Genomic DNA, 10,868 nt, shown 5'->3' with positions numbered 1-10,868 from the left:
AAACTAAAATGAACATGTTTTGGAAAGAAGCAATTGCAGTCTGCATATCGTGTTCGTAAACGAGGTTAAGAACAAAAAACAATGGGAAAAATAAAATCAGAAGGACAGGCCGGCGTACGTAGGCGGGAAACGAGTCATATTCGTGAGAGTGCAAGGCCCTCGACAGGGGTGTGGCACCCCTGGTTGTGACGTCAGAGCGGCGGTCAATATAAGGGCCGGCAAAGGCGGCGCGGCGCCCACAGTGAGTGCCCGCCGCCAGTGGAGACCGCCAGCCGACAGACCGCGCCAGCAGCCGGAGCACGCCGCTCCCCCCAGACGCCAGACGCCAGCACCGGTGAAAGTGAAGCGGTCCAGTGCGCATGCGCGCCGCCGCCACCGCTATATAAAATAAAAAGGGACGCCTGCAAGCTCCTTCGCGCAGAGAGTCCGTCTCAGTGCGACCGAGGATGGCCAGGACTACGACTTCGTGGCTGGCTCTGCTGCTCCTCGTCGGCGCAGGTGAGTTGGCTTGCGCAGGGCGCCAGCTGCCGCTCTAGCTTAACAACACAGGCGTTCCCAAATACGTCGCGAAACAATATCCAAGATGGTGCGAAAATTATTAACTAGCGGTTTCTTAAAATTTAAATGAAGTTTTTTTTTAAAAAAAAAAAAAAGATAGTAATTCATAGGCAGTTACAAGCACAGGACGAATGTGTTACAGTGAAAACGTCATCATCATTATTTGTCTAAATACTAACGCTTGTACCATCTGACTGTTGTTTTATTTCCTTTTGCACACTACTGCAATTTCAGCTCTGAAACCAATTTCAAGTGATCCATTATTATCCTTTCGAGACTGCGGTTCTGGTACCGACTCCACTGGATAAAATTAACATATGCAAACTTCCAAAGGATAATAATAAACCACTTGAAAACGAACGGTTACAGAGCCAAAATGGCAGCAGCGTCCAGAAGGAAATAAAGCAACACTTGCTGGTTTTATCATTTAGACAATTCTACGTAACTCTGACTCCTAATAATAGAAAAACGATTAATCATCATTATTTATTTCCGTAAAAATGCTACGAAGACTGATCAGGATGCAATGATTTTTGTTTATGGATGTGAATAGACCTGTCGTGATGTTGACAACGAAATACCAGCTCGTATAAACGTTCGTAAATATGTGAACCACCTGAAGATGAGCTCCCTCGATTCAGGCTGCACCGTGCACCTTCAGTAAATTCACGAGATGTGAGTGAAAGCGGACTTTTCATCAGTACTACACGCAAGTAACACACTTGTGGCCCCGCTACCAACTTCATTGGATAAAATTAAATCATGTAAACATATGTGCACCATATTTCAAAGGCCATTTTCGCAGCTACGAATCCGCAACAAGTCTACTTTAAAGGGAACACACACCGCTGGACCTTGTTCTAGCTGCGGCAAGTGCCAGACGAGAAACGTTAAGTTTCCTTCCTGGCGGAGCACAGATTTCTCTGGAGAGAAACGACTGCCTGCGTATCCCTGCTGGCGTCATTTGCCACGTTGCACAGCTGCAGCACTGCTTAACAACTGCACCCAGCGTTCTAAACTAGGAAAAAAGCTCGAGCAAAGATCCACAATAAAAACATAAAGGCTCTCGTCTCCTTGACTGGTTGCGGTAAAGTTTGGTATTTTAACTTCCCGTCTTGCACATCCCACTTATCTACAGTTTAGCTTCTAATTTCGAAATAAAAATTGACAGACGTTTTCAGTGGGTAAAATTTATATTTTGTAGTTATATTCTAAAATTCTGTTCGTGTCTACAACAACAGTGAAGAATGTCAAGTTTGAGAAGTTCTCTGTAAGTAATGTGAGAGTGGGAGAACAAGCAAAATGGGTGCATATGACCAAAAGAGAACCCACTCACAGTCTAGTGTAGCAAGCAGCACTAGCTAGGCTAATAAAAAGGCGACAGAAGCCTCACGGATTCGAATCAAGGACGTGTATGTGATTTCCGTTTGCTGTTGACGTCTTTGGATGTTTTCCAACGGCTGCTATGCTTGAGACATTTTCATCAGTTGCTGCGAGAGATGCAGTTAGAGGTACTCGATCTTTGGAATGCAAACAGACAAACGATATATCTTTGACATACTCTTTCACAACATACATAGTACTAGACTTCTGTTTCCTTTGCCGCAAACAAGAACTACCAATGCAAATACTGGAATTCAGTCTTTTCTAGAGCTGCCATTTTCCGAACACATAAGGAAGAAATATTGAGCATAGATGACAGTTATTAGCATTACCACTTTTGAGTATGAACTGTTATCTGTTTAAACATCTCGATTAGTTAATCGATAAACAAGGAAGAAAGAGCCTCAGAAAAGTCATAAGCGTAACATCTGATCTACATCAAAGTCTTTATAGGCGGTGTATTAACGTAGTTGTTGAGGGTCTGGGAGCAAATCGACCGTTGTCTTGAAGATAAGATTCACCTGACGTGATTTAGAGAAACAACATGAGAATTAAGCTCGGAACAGCTGTGTTTTGTGTAGGTTCCCCACTGACGGTGACAACCACTTTCTCGGCGGTTGCGGATGGGAAGCAAAACCTAAAGACAAATGTCAATTTAGGCTACACCACAAGGAGCGCTCATCCGTAGCGCAACTAGAAAGGCGCGAGAGGAGAAGAGCGAGATCGTGGCAGGGGTGATCCCGCAGCGAAATGTTGCGACAGGAGCCGAGACTGCTGCAGAGTATTCCGTTAGTCGTCCTTCTTGACCGACGCAAGGCTCCGCCGGCGGTTCCGTTCTCTCATTCCTTTTTACACATCTCTTCCAGCGGTTTACCTTGAGCAGACTCCATTCCTCCCGTGTACCTCCGTTTGACTCAGTGTGTGTGTGTGTGTAGGAAAGGAAACTCAAAGGAGGAGAAAAACAACAGCAGAGAAATCTGGCTGCTAGCTCCGCTATCGAGGTCACCCCCACCAAGAGCGTATGCGCCCCTCCCCCCCCTTTCCCCCTTCTTCCAGCTGGTAGGCGTTTCCATTATGCAGTCAGCACGATTTCTAAGATGAAAGAGAAAGGGGTGCCGGGCAGTTAAAGCGTGCAAGCCTCGTGAGGTACTAGCGAAAGTGACGGCGCATGCGGTACACCAGTTGTTTGTTCCCATTTAAACAGGTCGAGTGTGCCTTTTGGAAACTGCACAGTTCTTGACAATGAAAAAGGAAGGAAGATTAATGTTTAATGTCTCGTCGATGATGAGAAACCAAGTTCACGGCTACGCTGACACGTTCCTCACAATACGGCACACTAATAGCTCGCATTCTGGAATACCCATTTGTTAAACATGAACAAACTGCGAACGATCAGCCAAAGTTGGAAAGGACTATAGACAGCGGAAATAAAATTTCGGTAGCATAAATAGTTAGAGGTCTTCCAAAATTCTAACTTCCATATTCCATCTGTCTTGCATCCCTGTAATCCAGTCATTCTCTTAATACAAGAAAAGTACGTCAATGTATAGCATCTAGTGCATCCCAGCCGAATGAATCCGACGCCTTGTCCAAATTTTATTTAGTACTAAGTTCCGTTCACGGCCAGACAGTTGCTTGGAGCGGGGATGAAGACATTAGACTCTGGCTTCAAATTCCCATCAGGAAAAACTCAACAGTTTCCCATTGATTCGGTAAACGACTTATAGCGAATGCTGGTATGTTCCCTGTAGAAGAAGGAAACTGTTTTCTTCTATCCGTTCTTCTCTGACCAACTTCTCGGTCCACCTTTTATAACTTCGACGAGACGTTAAAGCACTCGTTTTGGCTGGCTCTGAGCACTATGGGACTCAACTGCTGAGGTCATTAGTTCCCTAGAACTTAGAACTAGTTAAACCTAACTAACCTAAGGACATCACAAACATCCATGCCCGAGGCAGGATTCGAACCTGTGACCGGAGCGGTCTTGCGGTTCCAGACTGCAGCGCCTTTAACCGCACGGCCACTTCGGCCGGCGCACTCGTTTTCTTTTGTCCACAACTAAGTAGCGCTTTGTCGGATTTGACAAAGAAGCACGAAAGAATCATTCCTAACATTATTCAAAACACCTTCTCCGGATGAAATTACGTTAACCAGAACGAATTTCAATTCAACTGGCCAGTTCTGATTTTTAGTGTATATTCAAATCACAATTTCCAGGAGGAAACTGCAGTTCACCAGTAAATAAAAGGCATCTTTTCCTCTAGGCATAAAGTTTCTTTCATTGTTTAATGTGTTTTCAAGTCGAACCCTACTCCAGTATTCTCACTTCAGAATTTCTTTATCAATTATCTACATAATACTAACGCCAAATTTGCCCCATCTCTTACGTTATCAGTTCACAGAGAGTTTTTTTGGTGCCGCCGCTAACGGCTTTAACCAGTAGACGAGCTTCCGGTCTTTCGAGGACAGGCTACATTTACAAGGTCTCGTTTCTGGCTTTCTAGTCCTCTTGTCCTCGATTTCTGTGCCGGCAGTCACATGGCGGACATCACTTTAGTCGTTTTTTTGCTGCCGAACAGGCTTCTGCGTAGCGGGCACCACTAGGACTCTAAAAGAGCTACTGCCCGACATATGGAAAAGGAGCTAACATCAAATCATCGTAATATTTACTAGCAGCAATCATAAAATTATCAATCCTGATGAATAGAATTGGAACTACATGTTCCCAGCCCTCTAAATAAAAGTTCGTCTTCTGTTCCTGCGTTAAAGTCTCCACGGGCTCAGTCACCTTACGCTCAAGAAATTTTTGTCCGAGGCAGTAGCTCAGTCTTCTCGCTGTCATAAAAAGAACTCATCGATACCGAGCGAGGTAGCGCAGAGGCTAGCATGCTGGACTCGTATTCGGGAGGACGATGGTTTAAACCCGCGTCCAGCTGGCCTGATTACGTTTCCTGTGATTTCCCTAAATCGCTTCAGGCAAATGCCGGGATGGTTCCTTTGAAAGGGCACGACCGACTTCCTTACCCATCCTTCGCTTATCCGATGGGCACGATGACCTTCCTGTTCGGTCCCCCCCACCCCCTAACCAACCAACCAACCAACCAACCTACCAACTGACTGATAAATATTTAAAGTATATTATTTGTGTCACTTGTTTACACTTACGTGCAACAGCTCGTGAAATCATGTGAAATGGCTTCACATCTTTGCAGGACTTTTACTCCCTACTGAAGTAAATTCACTTGAGAGAGTATTATTATTTCACGACTTGTCACTCATCTTAAACATCGTGAGACTTACACGTCCGTAACATGCTGTTTCCCGAAAGATAAGAATGGGAAACAAGAGTGTGACGTCCCGTAACATCATAGGAGATCAGAGACAGAGGACTAGCTCAATTGATTACAATGTGGAAAGGGACTGGCTGAGTTTTACTGTAGTAAGTGTTTTGGTTGGCAGGAGAACCAACACCGCGTTACTAGAGGAGGCCGAAAGGCACGCGTTTTAGCTCACGCAGGCTGGCGTGAAGTCTGAAACAGGACCAGGAAATTAGAATTTAGAAAAACGGACGTAGCTGGTGGAATACTTAACTTTAATCCGTTAATGGTGAACGTCGGTCTGGACGGTACATGATTCACAATATCAATAGTAACTGATAATGGCGCCTTGCTAGGTCGTAGCAAATGACGTAGCTGAAGGCTATGTTAAACTATCGTCTCGGCAAATGAGAGCGTATTTTGTCAGTGAACCATCGCTAGCAAAGTCGGTTGTACAACTGGGGCGAGTGCTAGGAAGTCTCTCTAGACCTGCCGTGTGGCTGCGCTCGGTCTGCCATCACTGATAGTAGCGACACGCGGGTCCGACGTATACTAACGGACCGCGGCCGTTTTAAAGGCTACCACCTAGCAAGTGTGGTGTCTGGCGGTGACACCACAGTAAGCATCCAGCACCTGCCTGAAATAACTTATGTAAACACGCAGGGAGACGAGTTGGTAAAAGCCGGCCTCGGTGGTCTAGCGGTTCTAGGCGCGCAGTCCGGAACCGCGCGACTGCTACGGTCGCAGGTTCGAATCCTGCCTCGGGCATGGATGTGTGTGATGTCCTTAGGTTAGTTAGGTTTAAGTAGTTCTAAGTTCTAGGCGAATGATGACCTCAGAAGTTAAGTCGCATAGTGCTCAGAGCCATTTGAACCATTTTACTACACTGGAGAGTCATGGGAGAAATTGTAATTTCTGTCCATCAATCACGTTTGAACTCTGATCCCTTTCAGTTAATAATGAATTATTTGGACTGTTTACTATCAGTCAACGAAGTTTTCCAAATATACCTCACAGAAACTTTTCACAATCCATTTAAAACAGTTTTGTCAAACTAATTCTAGCTTAAAGGTCTTCACAGCGGACTAATTAAAGATTTCTCCAATCCGGCATGGTAACTAAATTTTAATACACTTCGTGCTCTTTACCACTGTGGAACAATGCAATCGCAATTGCGGTAAACGCTGCCCTCACAGACATTATCTCGGTATTATACATGGCATGTTGCGAAATGCCTTAAAGATCCGCAACAACTTATTAAGAACTAGTGGTGAACATCCATTTCTGATAGTAATTCGCGTGTAGTTAAGGCTCTGGTCGTCCAACGACCAAGCTAGTGGAGGATGAATAATGAAAACTGCCCTACTTATCACAGTAGATAATCGTTCTGCAATCTTGTTGCAAGGAAAGAACCTTGCGTTGCGGCTCTCAATGATTGTGACAAATAAGGAACACCTGAGGTATACTCTGAAGACAACATAGAAGTTGCAGCCTGGTTTCCGTTGCATAACAGAATAAAGTTATGTCCATTTTGAAACACATATGTATAAATTTTGTTTTGCAGTGTCTTGCAGTGAAAGAAATTGATGAAGTTCTGTATCTGGAAAATAAGATGTGTATTATTGTAATGCAGTTAGTAGATCCATTGATTAGGATTTGCAGGATTTTCTTTTCTGAAGATTTTAATGAAAATTTGAAACCGTTAATCACCGTTGCTTAGGGTGGAGATATGACATTCTCGAGTCAGTATGAATGCTACCACAACTGAATACAGCAGCCGGTAAGGTGTTAGGGTCGGAACTGTTCCTGAAAATTTGCACTGAATATCGCTGAGCACCATCGCAGGAGCCTTAAGATGTTTTAGCAGTCAGACGGGTGATAAGATAAAAAATGAGGAGGTTCTCTGCAGAACCGGCGAAGATGGGAACACGTGGAAAACACTGACAAGAAAAAGGGACAGGATGATAGGTTATGTGTTAAGACACCAAGGAATAACTTCCACGGTGCTAGAGGGAGCTGTAGCAGGTAAACTGTAGGAGAAGACAGAGATTGAAATATAACCAATAAATAATTCAGGGCACTGTATGTAAGTGCTTACCTGAGATGAAGAGTTTGACGCAGGAGAGGAACAAGTGACAGTCCGCATCGAAACAGTCAGATGACTGATGACCACATAAAAGTGGTTTCTGGAGTGGCTCCACGTTTCGCCTCTCCCATTAACTCCATCCAGAAGCACTCAGTTAACATTATTTCCATTTCTGCAAACTTATGTCGCACATTAATCACCTTCCCTCAAGGATAAGGTAGAAATGGCTCAGTGAAGGAGTATAACTATCTTGATTGATATTGAACTCTAAACTCAGAATAAACTAAAGAGGAAGAGCGAAAGCGTTCCGTATAGAAACTGCGATTTTTCGTTCTTAGTTAAATATGCTGTTGTTATCTTCTTGACTCATTCTTTCCTCGTAAAATTTGTGATAAATTCTCTTTTAACTTACTCGTTATAATTAGGATAGCAGATTTTTGGGTAGGCACTTTCATACATCAGTAGTCTGAATCTAGAACCAGGAAGATTATTTTTCCATTTGATTTACAATATATCCCGTCGACTCAAAGGCAGTAAGTCTCAAGCCATATTCTAAAATACACCCCAGATTAGAAACGAGAATTACTGGAAAGATGTTGTTCACTTATATTTACACGCGATTTCTGGGGAGTGCAGCTAAGTACAAAACAGTTTTACTTCACATGTTCATTTTGATTCAGGCTGTTATCGTGATTTTGGTAAATCGTGATCCTGTGACTCTAGAAAAGCGCTACTTGATATTGACGCCAACACCAAAAGCCGAACTGATATTACTCACTAAAGCAGATCTAGCCTCATCCCAGAGAAATAACATCAGAAATAAAAATGACCATTCCGTTCTAAAGATTCAGGCACTCACACAGAACTCGTAAACAAATCCCAGTCGAGTCAAACAGACTTTTTTTCGTGATTCCCCTAAATCATTTGAGACGAGTACGGGAATACTGCTACTCTTCCTTTCTCATCAGAGTCTTTCTCCAAATGAACAGCTCCTCTGTCAACCTCGATGTCGACAAGTCGTTAAACGTTATCATACACCTCTCTTTTACCTACACTGAATAAACAGTCCGTATCGCTCTTCACTTACTGTGATTGAAGCAAAGGGTTTTTCCTTCCAAAAACTGTGCTACAACTGAAAACCATGGAATTATTCTCTATGGACACATACACCAGAGACCCGCCAATTTGAATTTGAATACTCCTTAGGAACAGGTTCCCATGATGGAATCATTATACACACTGTGATGAGGAATACATGATGCACATACTCGCATGCACGCCGCACCTGATCGTCATTACACTTATCATTGTAAGGACACAGAACGTTCACTATGATGTCACAAACCATCATCCATCGGTTTAGCCGCTCCGTACAATACAGACATCTCTCTCTGACTCCCCACAAACGCTCCGATGATGATAAGTAGTAAAATGTATTCTTAATCATATTTGTAGACATAGTAGTTCAGGAAATACAGGAATTTCTTTCTTTACTTCCAGACTATAGCCACAAAATATTGTCCTCGGGCAGAGCCAAAAAGACTATAAAATGGATTGTTGTTACGATCTTCAGTTCAAAGACTGGATCGATCAAGCTCTCCAGTCTAGTCGATTCTGAGCAAGTCTTTTCAACCTGAATTCGCCTGAACGCCTGTCTCCCATTACAATTTTTACCCCACACTTCCCTTCGTTACCGAGCAGATAATTCAATGATGCATCAGGAAGTGTGCTATCCACCAATCCGTTCTTTTAGTCAAGTTGTACCATAAATTTCTTTTTTCTCCAATTCGTTTCAGTACCTCATCATAAATTATTCAATCTACTCATCTAATCTTCAGCATTCTTTTATAGCACCGCATTTCAAATGCTTCAACTCTATTCTTCTCTGAACTGTTTATCGTCCACCTTTCACTTCCGTACAAGGCCGCTCTCCAGACAGATGCTGTCAGAAATAAAATTAAGTGTGAGGATGCAATTGCGATCATAGACTGGAAATGAAGAAATAAGAATGTGTTCCTCCTTTCACAGTACTCTTGCTGGCCACATACATTGTGGTTGCAAATTTCATGGTGGTTGTTAGTGGTGGTGTGCGACAACGAAAGCGAGCAGATTTAGTATCCCATAGTGTGGAATTAGCTGTGAAGATGTCTATTGCTGCACTCACAATGCTTTCAGTTTCAATTCTGACGTTTGCACGTTATTTGCTCACTTTCTGATCAACTATATCACCCATTAATAACCGGGTCACTGTGCATCACATCGACACTTACTGCGCTCAAAAACGGCCTATAAGACCGAAAGCTTCCAATCGTGCAAGATGTAATAAAATGAATTTATGTTGAAAACAGCCGAGATGGAATGTAGTTTTGAAAATGTGTAGCTTTGGTACCCCACGTAAAGAAAATGTTAGACACTTCGTTGACCAAAGGTATCAATGACTGCAAGAAAACGCTCGTGTCTCTAACTATACAGTTTTCCCTGACGGTGTGTTCCTCTCTGTGTTACAGCTACTGCACTGACGAGAGTACGTCGACAGGATGACGGCGCTGAAGCCGACGACCAGTCCATCGACGAGCTGTGCGACCAGAGGCCACCCGACGAGTATTTCCGCCTTAGCACTGACGGAGACTGCAGAGACGTCGTCAGGTAGAGGCGGCGGCTAAGCTATTACTTACTACCTGTACGATGAGTGATTCTGGCCGTGGAAAGCATAGCGCTGCTGCACGTTTCAATTTTTAAGCAATTTGCACATAAAAATCGAGTAATCGAGAGCTTTATTATTTACAAGAAAAAAGTCGTCACATAAACAGCTCAAATAGATAGAATAGTGTCGATTACGTATTAGTATGTTCGGAGCTTCATCTGTGTAATTTACTAGTAATGTGGTACCTAGTACGAAAAGACAATTAATGAAAAAAACAGATAATTCTGTCTGTTTATAGAGAATGTAGTATTATAAAATATCTCGTTATCATATACCATCCTGCTAAAAATTACAGCAAATGTGTTAACTTTAGTATGTTTCTTTTAAAGTGTGTAAAAAGTGTAAATCTGTTTTTCTCTTTCTCTCACATTGGTACAAAATCCAAACGGAGTGCCACATCTGCGATACTTCTTCGTTTGTTTGTCTATGAAGATGTCTCTTGCTTTTCCCAAAAATATTTGTGTTATGGCGGTTACCACAAATTTCTCGACCTGTTAGTACGTACAAACCATGAAAATGTTCCATCTTAGCACTACATACAAAAATCGTTCAGTAAATAATGCCTCACAATTTTCTCGGAACATATTTGTTCGTAAGAATTAGAATTAAAGGAAATATCAGTCAATATTCCTTTTACATGCACTGTTTTTCTACATAGGTTCTACATTCAATGGCTTTACGCTAGCGTTCAATAAGAGCACTTATTCCCCGTTGGTAAAAGCTTAAAGTGATGCACCCAGATTTCGTCACATGTATCGATCCGTGACAGAAGGGCATCTTCATTGGCTATGAACTGCTCCAACAGTAAAGATGAAATAGC

The 10,868-nt window shown here is 42.9% G+C and overlaps 1 protein-coding gene across 2 annotated transcripts in view; it reads left to right on the top strand.

Annotated features, from left to right (window-relative positions):
* Positions 1-270: 270 nt before the first annotated feature.
* Positions 271-10,868, top strand: part of LOC126458556 (chitin deacetylase 1) — a 41,916-nt gene continuing 31,318 nt past the window's right edge. The window contains exons 1-2 of one of the 2 annotated variants that reach the window (XM_050095679.1): positions 271-498; positions 9,852-9,990. In XM_050095679.1, coding sequence (XP_049951636.1) covers positions 447-498; positions 9,852-9,990 — 191 coding nt within the window. In that variant the 5' untranslated portion in view covers positions 271-446. The remainder of the gene's footprint in view (positions 499-9,851; positions 9,991-10,868) is intronic. The other variant, XM_050095678.1, reaches the window with a different exon arrangement.

This window comes from Schistocerca serialis, chromosome 2, assembly GCF_023864345.2.
Source record: "Schistocerca serialis cubense isolate TAMUIC-IGC-003099 chromosome 2, iqSchSeri2.2, whole genome shotgun sequence".
Lineage (NCBI taxonomy): Eukaryota > Metazoa > Arthropoda > Insecta > Orthoptera > Acrididae > Schistocerca > Schistocerca serialis.
This window is presented reverse-complemented; position numbering and strand designations above follow the sequence as displayed.